Raw genomic sequence first — 13,884 nt, forward strand, 5'->3', positions numbered from 1 at the left:
ATCTGGGGGTGGGCGGGGCCTTATTGGGTCGGGGAGGCTGCCTATTGGATGGCAGCTGCGGCTGAGGGGGGCCCTCGAGCCAACAGGTGCTTGAAGAGGTTGGGGGCGGGGCCGGCGCGCGCGCAGCTGGTAACTCCCCCAACCCCAGCCCCCACCAGCCAGGTAACTTTCGGGGAAAGCCGAGGAGCAGGCGCGAGTCTTGACCCCGCCCCCTTGGGCTCCCACCCCGCCCTCCCCAACCCCACGGCCCTGCGCATGCGTACAGTTCCCTGGGCGCTTCCATGTTCAAGGTGTTTCGTGTGACTCCAGCTTGTGTTGTGCCGGTTTCAAGGGTGTGATGCCTGAGGTCTCTAGAGGGTAAGGATTCGGCCTCGGTTGCTCCGTGGTGACACCCTTACCGCCTTGCTATTCATTTTTAGATATTGCAAACAGGATGAGAGCAAAGTGGTCGTCCGTGGTGCAGATCCTGGGTAGGAGGGGCCCAAGTGGAGTCAGAGTCAGAAGTACCAGCACTGCCCCTTCCTACCTGTGTGAGCTTGGGCAAGTTCCTGAACCACTCTGAGCTCTGTTTTCTGTCTCTGTAGTGAAGACTGATGATAGCATTCCCCCCCGCCCCCGCCAAGGTGGTCGGGAGGATTCAATAATGCAAGTACAGCCAGGGTCTAGCACGCGACTGTCGTCTCCCCCGCTATAAACCAACACCTCACCCTGCCGGAAGGACTTGTCCAACCCGAGGCTTCGGGCTATCTAAGACTAAGACGAAACCTCATCATCATTCACTGTTCACACCCTTCAACTGTGTCCCCAGGGTATTCCCCATTCAGTCCTGCCTTTCCACCCACACTTCCCACGGATACCAACATCCACCTTCTTTCTCCGACAGATCCGCCCTTCCGGCCCCTCCAGATGCCCCTTCTGGCATCTGTTTTGTCAGCTCAGCATCCCCTTTTCTGTTGGGGAACTGACGCTTCCCCATCCCATGTGGTTCTGGAGGAACTGTGTCCCTCACTCCACAGGATGGCAGGAGACAAGATGCGGGCATGTGACTCTAGAGGGCCAAACCTGGTTCCCTATCTCAATGCCCCCAGTAATTGGTCCTAGGTGGTGGACATGTGACTCAGCAGAGCCAATCAGAATCATTCTAGAAGAGTACTATAAATGCTGAGAGAGAAAGGGACATTCTCTCCCAACTCATAAGGAATAGGATGTAAGGGTAACTGGCAGCTGTCTTTACACTATGTGGAGGGAGACTGTAGCAGGAGAGAATGAAGCCAACTCACAGAGTCATAGAGATAAGCAGCACTGAAAGAGGGAGTGAGAGAGTCTTAGCAATGTTGTCTGGGCCCCTGGATCCAGCTATTCCTGAAGCTGATGTTAACCTCTAGGTTCCCTTCATGAATTCCCTCCCACCTTTGACTAGCCTGGGTAAGTATTTGAGTTGAGTGACTGTCACTTGCAACTCAAGTCTTGGTTACTGCAATGGGTGACTTAGTGTGCTGAATGGAAACACTTAAATCATCCTGAAGCTTCCATGAGTCAGGCCCTGTGCTGGTGTGAAAGATAGACAAAGTCAGACACTAGTTAAAGTAGTAAGGACAGATTTTCATCAGTAACATGCTATTGCAGTGTAAATTGAATGCAACTCTGCTTTGTACAGAGGTGACTGGGTGTTTTAAAGGGAGCAGGAGGGAGTGGAGGGAGAGGGAATGGTGGTGGCTTGAACAGACTCAGGGAAGTGAAAAATTACAAAGGGCTGTTCAGTGTAAATGCTGAGTAGGCCAGCTGTGTGTGCTAGCTGGTAACAGTTGAAGTTAGGTGCCTCACCTCCCCCGGGGACTGCGAGATGGAGGCTGGATCCTTCCTGAGCATTGCTCTTTGAAGGAATGGCTCTCAGGTCTCCGGAATTGTAGAAGACACAAATACATTTGAAAGGGACAGAGGAAGAGTCCCAACTGTAAGCCCTTTTTAGTAAATGCTCGAAGACAGGGTGGTGGTGTGTGTGTGGGGGGGGCTCTGGTCAGGTGGTGGCCAAAATAAACAGTAAATCCTTTTGGCATCCTGAGCCCTCTCAGGCAGGCCCTTTGAGGGGGACTGGGGTCATCCTAGGGCTGCGACCTTGAGCTGTTAGAAACCACCTTAGTGGTTAAGTGTTTTTTTTTTTTTTTTTTAAGATTTTATTTATTTGACAGAGAGAGACACAGCGAGAGAGGGAACACAAGCAGGGGGAGTGGGAGAGGGAGAAGCAGGCTTCCCGCAGAGCAGGGAGCCCGATGCGGGGCTCGATCCCAGGACCCTGGACCCTGAGCCCAAGGCAGACGCTTAACAACTGAGCCACCCAGGCGCCCCAGTGGTTGTTTTAAGGCAGGGGAGGGAGATGGACAAAATCACTTGTGGTGAGAGCCCGTAGTAGGGCTCTGATAGGCCCAGGTTGAGGCCTAGTTGAGAAGAGGGCCCAGGGGAGCCTGACTAGAGTTTGGTCAAGGAGCGAGTCTTTGTCTCTGGGCATTGGGCACACACCCGCCTGGCATTTGTCGGGGAATGATCCCCTTTGATCGGCCATCAGCACCTAGACTGTTCTTTGGGGAACAGCTCTCCTCGATTGGTCGCAGCCTTACTAGTACCTCAGGAGCACCGAGGGCACGGTCGGCGGTTACGCCAGGACACAGCCGGACGCCCAGCTGCTTCTCTGTGGCCGCCTGCTCGTGCCCTTGTTCCTTTGCTCTGCTGCAGCTAAGGGGGCAGCTTCCTGGCTCTCCCTGGAAGGCCCCTCTAGCAGGGCCCTCTGTCTGCGGTGCCCTTTCCATGCTCTTTCCGTGGCTCCCCCACGGCCAGGCCTGCCAGCCCTTTTTTTTTTTTTCCCTTAATTAATTAATTTATTTATTTTAGAGGAGGGGAGGGGCAGAGGGAGAGGGAGAGAGAGAATCTCAAGGAGAGTACCCACCAAATGGGGAGCCCAACACGGGGTTCGATCCCATGACCCTGAGATCATGACCTGAGCTGAAATTAAGAGTCGGATGCTTAGGGGCGCCTGGGTGGTCAGTTTTTGGGCATCTGCCTTCGGCTCAGGCCATGGTCCCAGGGTCCTGGGATCGAGCCCTCCATCAGGCTCCCTGCTCCGCGGGAAGCCTGCTTCTCCCTCTCCCGCTCCCCCTGCTTGTGTTTCCTCTCTCGCTGTGTCTCTCTTCAAATAAATAAATAAAATCTTAAAAAAAAAGAGTCGGACGCTTAACCGACTGAGCCACCCAGGCGCCCCCCAGCTGCCTTGTCTTTTGCTGGATTCAGCTCACACGTCTCCTCTCATGAGAAGCCTCCCTGCCTGCTTGGGGACACCGTGTTGTCTCTTACCTCCACGCTGAGGGTGCTCTGCCCTCGCTGAAGTGCGGGTCCCCCTCCACTCCTACCAGCCCACGGCAGGCACCCTCTCTGTGCTCCCTGCCCACTGCACACTGGGTCCTAATCTCACATGGAATATCGTCTCTACCATCAGACTGGACCACTCCGGGCAGGGTGTACCCCAGTGTCTGGGCATGGGGGTGTGGGGAGAATGAGAGGAGGCAAGTACTTCAGCCCAATCTGCCACCTGTCCCCAGGTTGCAGTTGACTGGCCCTCCAGGCTGGGCACACGAATCGACCCGGGGCACCCTCCCCACTGCAGGTCCCCTCATTCAAGGCCCAGTGCCCGAAGGGGCTCTAGCCCCTCTCCTGACCCCATCCCTTCTGCAAAAAAAGACACTCTGCTCTTTCCACTTTGCACAAAAATGTATTTCTGTGACATCCCAAGGTACAGACATTTACCCAGGCCCCAGGTGGTAAAGCAGCGCGATGTGAGCTCTGCCCAGGGTCTGGCTCAGGCCATGTGAGCATGGAGGGGTGGGGCAGCTGTGGCCTGTCTGCCAAGCTTGGGAAGCGCAGGGCAGCCGCCCCCTTCCCAGGGCTGGCAGGGACAGACTTCAGAGGGAGAAGGCCTGGTGCCTCTCCCCTGGGCTGCTCATCCAGCCTATTCTGCCTCCAGGCAGAAATACTAGCAGAATCCACACACGGGCCCAGGGAAGGAGGAAGGAAGAAAGGTCATCCCCTTGGGGATGCCTGCAGAGTCGGCCCTGCTCCCCCAGCGCTTTATTCTGGGGGGGGTCTCCTCGCCACCGCCTGTCTCCAGAGAAGCAATTCGGAGTTACACCAAGGGAGGACCACAAGATATTTCAGGATACATTTGCAGCTCACACTTCTCTGAAACACAGCACAGAGGTTCCCAAGGTAAAGCCTGGGGGCAGGGAGGAGGGGCTCAGAACGGCCAATGGGGCCACCGTAGGCTGTGCCCAGTGCTGGTCTGGAGGCAGCTACCTGTTGCTGCGGGTCCGGCTGGAGCGGGGACCTCCTGCCTCACCGAGAGACGTGTGGGGTCCTCCGGGCAGCGGGGCGGGGGGGGAGGGGCAAAAGAGGCCGGCTCAGTTCTGCTGGTGGGGTGCCTGGGCACCATGGGTGCTGCGGGCAGGGGAAGGGCTGGGGAGTGAGGAGCAAGCCCCTGGCCCCAGCGGTGCTGGCTCCCAGGGCTGGGGCGAGTGCTGAATATGTTTGGCAGAAGGGGCAGTGGAATCTGCCTGAGTTCTGACCAGCCCTGGGCTGGGGCCTTCAGTAGCCTGGGACCTGGTGGGAGACCAGGAGGCAGCCTCCATAGCAGCGTGGCCTCAGGCAGGCCTGGCCAGAGAACTGGCGGGGCTACTGGGAGCCCCGCCCCTGAGGATCCCCGGGGGCTGGGGCGGCCTGGGCCTGGGCACTCACTTCCTTGCCCCAGATGGCCCACGGCTGGGAGCACCAAGGCATTCGGGAGACCCAGTGGGGCTAGTTTTCATCCCAAACCCCATCAGCCACACCCAGGAGCCCAGAGGGGGTTCTCAGGCTTTGGCGGGTGGGTTGGGGTGCGGGACTGGGCTGTTAGAAGCCCGCTGCCTCTCCTAATGGGAAGCGAGGCCAGGGTCTGAGGTCACTGGGAAAGGCCCGGACTCTCAAAACGTTAGAGGCATTGAGTCTGAAGGGGGTAGGAGTGAGCGGCAGCAATGAAGGCTTGGAGTTGGGGCTTGAGAGTGGCCAAGGAAGCTGCGGGGACTCAAGGAGTGTTCTTTTGTTTTTGTACAGAAATCATACACACAAAACTTCACACTTCCTAACCAAAAAAAATAATATATATATATATATATAATATATATATATCTCACTAATGTTAAGGAAAAGCGTCGGTTGTGCAAAAGTCCCCGTGTCCCTTCATCCAGCGGGAGGCTCCCGGGTGGGGGTCCGCCCGCTGGGCTGCTTGAGAGCTTCCTCCAGGCCTTGTGGTCCAGAGCAGTGGCGGCCGTGGGGGCGGAGGCCTCTATCTGGACGTGTCCATGTTCTCCTCTTTAAAGTTACTGCAGTGCTCAATCACCTTGCTGGAGACCACGGGAGAGAGAGGATCAGAGGGCGGCCTTGGGTCGGGTGGGTCTGGCTCCTCCCGGCACATGAGGCCGCTGGATTTGCTAGCAAATGTCAGCAGTGATGCTGATGCTGACGGAGGAGGTGTGTTTAGGGGTGCTGGCGGGGTGGCTGGCACATGCCGAGTGCCCCAGGACATGGCACCTGTGGCCACCAATACGAAAGGCCCCCTGTGCCCTCCTCCTTCCTCCCCGGGCCCCCCTTCCCTACCTCTCAGCCCCAGGGCCTCTCTGGTTAGGGGCTCCCCTGAATTGGCTCAGGCCTGACCTTCACAACCCTCCCTGCTCCTTTCTTGAGCACCGCTGCCTTCTTCACTTTCCCCCTGCCTACCTGGGCAGCCTACTAGCGGTCCCCAGGCTGCCTGCGTGTCAGATTCGCCCAGAGATCCTGGGCCCGAGGCGGTCCAGGTGGGGCCAGGGCAGCCGTGCCAGCATGAGGGCCCCTGACACCCTCCAGCGGCCAGGCCCGGTGCAGCGGTCTCGGGAACCCCCACCACTGGTGCTCAGAGCCCCGGTCTTACGCCCCCCTCCAGACTGACCCTTGAGAACCGCTGCCCCAACTGCAGTCAGGTGTCACCTGGGACCTTGGATGGCCTTTGGGTTGGTCGGGGGCAGGGGGCAGTGTTCACTGCAGCCTCCATGTGCTAAAGAGGTGCCTACTGCCTCTTAGGAAGTAAGGGGTGCCCAGAGTGGGACAGGAGTGGGATGGGTGGAGTGACTTCTGAGCTCCCTCTTGGTGCCACTCACATCTGCTTCAGACAGGCCGGCTGGTTCGGATACACATCTCAGGTCTTACAGAGATGTGCAAAGGGACTGGGGTAGATGTTCAAAGGGACTGGCAGCTCTGCCCTGTGCACGGCTTCACACCTCCACATGTGCACACCCATTTGCACTTGCCCGCCAGTTCTCTAGAATGTACTTTGCCACATGGTGTCCTCTTTCATTGGAAGGTCTTTGGCCAAAAATGATGAATTCTGGCCTGACTCGGTAAGGGCCAGGGAGGAGAGGATGGAATTCATTGGAGTGAGAGAAAATGAAGCTTACAGAGGAGGGCAATTATGCTCTGTGCAGAGCTAGATGATCTAGTTTCCGGCCACACTGTGGCCGAAATGACACGCAGGGAGGGCCCCGCTGGACAGCAGTACGCTGTCTGCCTCCACACTCCACTCCGACTTGCCCCCGCGAATCTCAGGGGGGCCCCACGGTGTCCCCCGCTCCCCCACACCGAGGCTGCAAGCAGAAACACTGCCTGTCTCTTACCGGGCCATTTCCTTCGTCTCCTGTCGAGCGGTCGCCATCTTGATCATGTCCCTCAGCAGGGGCAGCCCCCCTTCTTTGATCAGCAGGGGGCAGTACTTGTCCGCTGCGGGGAGGGGCAGACAGCAGGTGACCAGGTCGGTCTTCCGGCAGGCAGCCGGTGGCCCAGAACCCACCCTTGCTGCGAGGGCTGCCCTCCCCGAGGGGTGGGGGGAGTGGAGACGCAGGCCTGGGTGAGGACTGCTGCACCTGGGAGCCGCCTGTTTGCCCAGCCCCAGGGGCCCGAGTTCCTGGGTCCACTGGGGGAGCAAGGGGTGAGTCCTTGGAAAAGGCTACTTTGGGACGCAACCACGTTTCTTTCCACAGCTCACCCATGGGAAATAACACCCAAACCAGTGGCTTCTATTCTCAGAGAAGTTTTTGTAAAAATACAGATTCCTAAGCCCTGCCCTTGGGTATTCTGAGTCAACAGACCCAGGAACCTGTATTTATTTGTATTTTTAGCAGTATACTACCAGGTGATTCTGGTGGCCAGCCAGGTTGGAAGCAGCATTCCTTCCTATTATTGGGTGGTTCACGGTTCACGCCAATAAAGAATATTCTAGTGCTCAGGATCCAGGGCTTTATGCTCCATGGAGAACACGGGCATTTCAGTGGACCCTCCCCACCCCTCAACCCCCACCCCCTCTATGTGGCTCTATGTAGTCAGAGCTACTTTTACGATCTCCATTTTACAGATGAAAGAACTGAGGTTCAGAGGGAGGAAGCAATTCACCCAAAGTCATTCTGGAAGCTTGTCCGAGGGAGTCCCAGCTCAGGGCTCTTCCCTCTGGACGATACCGCCTCTCTGAGGTCAGGTGCTACTTTTTAGTAAGACTAATCTCAAGTAGTAATGAAAAAGGCTGATGCTTATTGAAGAGTTGGTATGGGCCAAGCACTGTTCCAAGCACTTTACATGCCTTATTTCACAGCAATCCTATTTTTATCCCATTTTAAAGATGAGGAAATTGAGGCATGGAGAGGTTGAGAAACCTGCTCAAAGTAACACAGCTACAGCCAGTGGGAGAGCCAGGGTTCAAAGCCAGATGTCTGCCCCCAGAACCCGCACTCTGATCCATTTTGCCAGTTAACAGGACTGAGCAGGATCCAGGCACCAGGCTGGGCACTTTGTGCTGGTTCTCTTTTCACATCGATCTTATGAGGTAGGCATTATCGCTGTCCCCATTCTACAGAGGAGGAAACCGAGGCCCAGAGAGGTTAAATAACCTGCATGAGGTCACGTAACCAGTAAGAAAGAGAATGAGGGTCAATCCTGGCCTGTCATCCAGGTCTCCTAGTGCTATCCCTTCTTCTCCTCCCCCCAAAGCCACCCAGCAGAGGACGGTTCAGGCTCTTCTATGGGAGGATGGGGCGCTCTCTGAGGAATAAAGTTAGAATTGTGTTAAAGTTCTCTCCTGTTCCCTTGGAAAGCTGTTTCCTTGGGGCTTAGTTCTTTGTTTGGGTTGGTCTTACTCTGTCCTGCAGAAGGCATGGAGATTTTTGACTATTCACTTCTATGGAAGCAGGAGGCATTAAGAAAGCTGTCTGGGAACTCTGGATGGGCCGTCGGGCCTCCCAGGCTTGCTTCTGGTGATGGGGCAGGGCCAGCCATTCTGCTGGGCGTCCCACAGATGCTGGAAAGTGGAGGGCTGTGTTCCCAGGTACGGATACTGACGCCAGCTCTCTCCGTACTCCGCACCCGGGTTATAAGTTCCCTGGGGGCAAGTGTGTTTGCAGCCTGGTGAGCAGCCCCGTGTCTGAACAAAGGGCGAGTGGGTACTCACGGTAGACAGACACTAGGTTGTACAGGGCCCAGGTGGCCCAGTGCTGGCTGACAGGGGAGATGCCCTGGGGAAGGAGGCGAAGAATTGGCTCAAATGACCTGCAGAAAGAGATCAGGGTGACTTCTGATGCCAAGGGTTGGGGGAGTGCATCTTCTCCTGCTGGAAAGCTCCTTCCTGGAGGGTCCTACAGACAACCCACGAGCAGGCTAGTAGGCTGCAGCGGACGCGGGGGCATAGGGCCCTTCAGGCTCCATGAAGGGAGCTCGCTTGTCAGAGAGGTCAAGAACAGGGGCGTGAAGATGTCCATCAACAGATGAATGGATAAAGAAGATGTGGTACATATATACAATGGAATATTATGCAGCCATCAAAAGGAATGAGATCTTGCCATTTGCAACGACGTGGATGGAACTGGAGGGTATTATGCTGAGCGAAATAAATCAAACAGAGAAAGACATGTATCATATGACCTCACTGATATGAGGAATTCTTAATCTCAGGAAACAAACTGAGAGTTGCTGGAGTGGGGGGTGGGGTGGGAGGGATGGGGTGACTTGGTGATGGACATTGGGGAGGGTATGTGCTCTGGTAAGCGCTGTGAATTGTGCAAGACTGTTGAATCTCAGATCTGTACCTCTGAAACAAATAATGCAATATATGTTAAGAAAGAAAAAAAGAAGAAGAATGTAGCAGGAGGGGAAGAATGAAGGGGGGGAAATTGGAGGGGGAGAAGAACCATGAGAGATGATGGACTCTGAAAAACAAACTGAGGGTTCTAGAGGGGAGGGGGGTGGGAGGATGGGTTAGCCTGGTGATGGGTATTGAGGAGGGCACGTTCTGCATGGAGCACTGGGTGTTATGCACAAACAATGAATCATGGAACACTATATCTAAAACTAATAATGTAATGTATGGGGATTAACATAACAATAAAAAAATTAAAAAAAAAAAAGAGCAGGGGCGTGTAAGGGAGGCAGGAGGGACGTTGATCAGGCGGTGCAGAAACGGGGGACCTCGGCAAGGAGGAGAGAGAGGGAGGCAGGGCGAAGTACCGTGAGAAACAGAAATGAGACTGCACTTCTTATAATGGCCTTCTACGGGCCACCTGGAGTCATGGCCCCAGAGCCTTAAAATGCAAACCCCCTGGGCCTGTGACTCCACCTCATGTCTCCTTGGAAACGGCAGTCACCGGAGCCTGGGCAAAGCCGCAAGCATGAGCCTGCTCCTCCCAATGTCGGTTTTCTTTTCTTTTCTTTTTTTTTTTTTTTTAAGATTTTGTTCATTTATCAGAGAGAGAGAGCACAAGCAGGGGGAAGGCAGAGGGAGAAGCAGACTCCCCGCTGAGCAGGGAGCCCGATGCGACGCTCGATCCCAGGACCCCGGGATCATGACCTGAGCTGAAGGCAGACACCTCACCGACTGAGCCACCCAGGTGTCCCCCAGTATGGGTTTTCGATGTCAGTGTCACAGTACAAGATGGGCCATCCACACCCAGAAAGTGACCCAGTCACGACCCGAGGAGGGAGACCCATATCTTGTGGCTGCAAATCCAGGCACAAGATAGGAAGACTGGACACCAGCTGCACTGCAAAGAACGAACTCAGTGCAGAGGGAAAGTGCTGGGAGGGGGGCGCCAGACTGTGAGCAGGGGTTCTTTCGGGGAGCAAGCTCACGAATGGTTTCTGTTTTGTTTCCTAGTGCGTGTCGCTATTTTCCTCTTTTTCTTTCGTCCCACAAATAAACATGTCTCAAATGTTTGTAAACAGCAAACTTTGGGTACACTGATGTACATGAAAGATGCACCCAGCTTTATGGGTGAGATGTGTGCTGTGTGGGGGCTGTCCCTCAGGGAGAGCCAACAGGAGACGAGAAGAAAGGCCTTGCTAGGAACAAGCGTCCTGTCTGCCCACGGACCCCACTCGCACATTCCTCCCTGCCATCCCCGCTCCGCACCTGTAATTGATGTTTCTCCGAGAGTTGATGTCCCAGCTCTGGATGGCTGCCCACATGCGCTCCTCCACCTCCTCCCGCTGGGGTTCGCAGATGCCCCACGCCTCGGGCCCATCGAACATGATGTGGGAGAGGACACCGCAGGCGTTGTATGAAACCTCGATCCCGTCGGCCTTGCTCTCCAGCAGGTTGCTGCCAAGAAGGAGAGAGAAAAATCCCTCCAAGTCCCTCTTCAGACACCAGCTGCTGGGCCCCAGCTTACAAACCGGATGCCAGAGGTGTTGCTGACTTATCACCTATTATCCATACACAGGTGACTATTCTAAAGATCTGAGGTCGCTGAAGACACAGCTACAAGAGGACCATTTATGGAGGCTTGAGAGAAACCACTTGTAGACAGAAGGTGACATTTCTAATGGAAACCTGGGCAGAGAGCAGTTGCTGCAACTGAACACAGACTATAGCCCTGAGCATCCTGGCAGCCAAGGCAAAAAGGGAAAGAAATACCAACCTGAAGACACTGATAAACTGGGAAGTCATTAGCTGGGGCCGCAGCTCCTTCACCTCGGCCACGTTTCCCAAGAGTCCTAGCATGTTCCGATGCAGTTCCTGCTTCTCTGGGAATTCCTGGCAAAATGAGAGCCATTGGGGCCACATCGATTAGGACTTAATTAGTGTCTGGTACTGTTTTGTTGTGAAGTGTCTGATACTGTTAACCTAGAAACTTTATGGGTATCTGGCCACTCCAACTAGACAAAGAGGGGGAGCAATATGCTGCCCTCACACCTTCTATTGCACCAAGTACAGTGCTGGGTACATACCATACGGGATTCAAATGGTGGGGACTCCTTGCTACAAAATCAAAGGCTGAGTGGAGATCTGACCTAAAAAACTCCAAAGAGGACAAACATGGTTCTATTTGCCAAAAGCTCAAATATTAGTTGAAGGGAAACTTTGTAGAAACTAGAGCAAGAAAATAAAAGATGAGTTTTATATTTATTTTTTATAATTGCTACCATTTATTTATTTAAAGGAAGCTCTATGCCCAACGTGGGGCTTGAACCCATGACCCTGAGATCAAGAGTCGTATGCTCTACCAACTGAGCCAGCCAGGTGCCCCAAGGATGACTTTTTTTTTTTTTTTAAGATTTTATTTATTTATTTATTTGACAGAGAGAGAGAGCACAAGCAGGGGGAGCGGCAGAGGGAGAGGGAGAAGCAGGCTCCCCGCGGAGCAGGGAGCCCGATGCGGGGCTCGATCCCAGGACCCTGGGATCATGACCTGAGCTGAAGGCAGACGCTCAACCGACTGAGCCACCCAGGCGCCCCCCAAGGATGACTTTTAAAAGACCATCCTCCTGGACAGAATTCTATCCAGCTGACATCCCAGTGAACCCCAGCCAGACTGTGGGCAGCCCGAGAAATTGCTGTGGAGAAGGATGGGACTAGGTTTTCCCTTGGAGGGAGGGCTCTAAGAGAGGGGTGGGCCTGTAAGTCGGCCCCCACTGCCCTTCCGTGGGAACCATGGGGAGAGGGGTTGCTGACGGATCTGGGTGGTGGGACGCCTGGGGACAGAAGAGTGGCCGTGTGCGTGGTCAAGGAGGCTGCCTCGCTGGACATGGGCAGTACCTTCAGGCAGTCCAGGAAGAGCTTCATGCCATTGAAATTGAGGAACATCTCGCAGTTGTCGGGCGTCTCGTCCGTGATGTTCCACAGGGCACTCCAGGAGAACTCCATCACCTGGTCACACTGAAGGGAGAGGTAAGCTCAGCACAGCTTGCCTGGAGGGCCCTGCAGGCTCCTGACACCTGTGAGGGTGCCCCCTAACAAAACCTGGGTATCCTCCGGGGATAATCAACCCCTCTCAGGCTAGGGGAGGGGCAGAGTGGCTTCATGAAGGCTCGACTTACTATCTTATCCAGCAGCTTCTTCTGAATCAGCTTCAGCATGGTCTGTGGGCAGAGAAGAGAACTTGTGGGGGGCCAGGGCTCAAGAGCTACTGTGTCCCCCAAGAACCAAGATGGAGAGAGGAGAGTCAGCACTTCTACTCCTGGCTAATGCATCCTGACAAGACCAAATGTGCCTATCCGGTCGAGGGGGGCTGTTTGAAGAAGTGCAACCCACAGACTTGGTCCCTAGCATTGGGAGACCTGGGTGCTAGTCCTGGCTCAACCCTGTTCCCTGTGTAGCTTTGGGCCTGGCCCTCCCCTCTGTGGGCTCCAGCCTATCCAGCGCTAAAGTAAGAGGAGGAGACCAGATGCTCCTTCCTCATTCTTTCCTTCCACTCTTCAGCAAATACTTACTCTCCCCACTGTGTGCCAGGCCCCATGCTAGAAAGTGCTGGGGATGTCATGACGGAAGAAGGAACAAGTGTGGCGTCTTTCCCTACAGAACTCACAACCCAGCAGGGAGGCCGACATTAAACAGACAGTCCCTCAGATACTTATTTAACCCCAGTGAGAAAGACCTAATAGGGGACCTGGTCCGAGGAGCCAGGAGTGGCTTGGATGGTGGGACCAAGTGGGCAGCTGGAGCGGCTGGGAGAAGATGCCAGAATGTTTTAGGTGGAGCAAATCTACGGGGACATAAGCTACATTCGTGGTGAGGAGATTCTTCCTTTGGTCTAGCTGAAATCCTTCAGGGGGCAGAGGGGCTCTGGAGAAGGCAGGCAGGGAGGGAGGGGAGGCGGGGCCGCCCGAGGGCACGCACCACAACGAAGCCCATCTTGCCCACGGCCTCCTTGTGGTCATTGTCCACTTGGCAGACCAGGGCGTTGCACAGGTGCACAGCGATGCGCTGGATCGACTCGTCCTGCCGAGTGGGGTTGAGGATGCTGAGCAGGAGCTCGTTGACCCGGCGGTACTGGAATTCCAGCTCCTCGGGAATGCTGAAGTTACAGAGGGTCAGACAGCAGTTCCGCTGGACCTGGGCCGGGACAGGAGACAAGGGAAGCACAGTCAGGGTCGGACTTGGGAGCTGGACTCCAGGAGCGCTCTAGAGGCGTGAGATCGTCCAGAGCTGTAGTGGTCCAGGAAGGCTTTCTGGAAGAGGAGACTCCGAGGCTATTTTTTTTTTTAATGTTTAAAAAAACTGTAAAATATAATTTTCATACAGAGAGGACATAAAACACAAATGTATAGTTTTATGAGCATTTATGAAGCAAACAAGCTTTTCGGCAACCATGTAACCACCGCCTGGGTCAGGAAATAGAATACTGCCAGCACCCGGAAATCCCCATAGGTCCCTTCCTGGTCATCAGCCCCTCTCCACACTAGAGAGAACTACTGTCCCTGCTAGTCTACACGAAAGATTCTCTAGCATCCTGCTTATTGTTGTTTACCATAGGTTTGCAAGATCAACTATGTTGTTATAAGCAGCTGAAAAGCATT

General features: G+C 54.8%; 1 protein-coding gene and 1 long non-coding RNA gene across 4 annotated transcripts in view; one reads left to right on the plus strand and one right to left on the minus strand.

Moving 5' to 3' along the window:
* The first annotated feature begins 190 nt into the window (after nucleotides 1-190).
* LOC144380080 (uncharacterized) lies at nucleotides 191-11,494 on the plus strand. The gene is made up of 2 exons (XR_013443860.1): nucleotides 191-357; nucleotides 9,818-11,494. It is a non-coding gene; the product is annotated as an uncharacterized LOC144380080 (long non-coding RNA).
* The window catches only part of ZER1 (zyg-11 related cell cycle regulator), a 29,702-nt gene continuing 19,558 nt past the window's right edge, over nucleotides 3,741-13,884 (minus strand). For all 3 annotated transcript variants that reach the window (XM_036069089.2, XM_036069074.2, XM_036069081.2), the window contains exons 9-16: nucleotides 13,205-13,420; nucleotides 12,406-12,447; nucleotides 12,125-12,244; nucleotides 11,007-11,122; nucleotides 10,499-10,687; nucleotides 8,546-8,643; nucleotides 6,726-6,828; nucleotides 3,741-5,423 (exon numbers count right to left, since the gene is read on the minus strand). In XM_036069089.2, the coding sequence (XP_035924982.1) occupies nucleotides 5,366-5,423; nucleotides 6,726-6,828; nucleotides 8,546-8,643; nucleotides 10,499-10,687; nucleotides 11,007-11,122; nucleotides 12,125-12,244; nucleotides 12,406-12,447; nucleotides 13,205-13,420 (942 nt within the window). In that variant the 3' untranslated portion in view covers nucleotides 3,741-5,365. The remainder of the gene's footprint in view (nucleotides 5,424-6,725; nucleotides 6,829-8,545; nucleotides 8,644-10,498; nucleotides 10,688-11,006; nucleotides 11,123-12,124; nucleotides 12,245-12,405; nucleotides 12,448-13,204; nucleotides 13,421-13,884) is intronic.

Source organism: Halichoerus grypus, chromosome 14 (assembly GCF_964656455.1).
Source record: "Halichoerus grypus chromosome 14, mHalGry1.hap1.1, whole genome shotgun sequence".
Lineage (NCBI taxonomy): Eukaryota > Metazoa > Chordata > Mammalia > Carnivora > Phocidae > Halichoerus > Halichoerus grypus.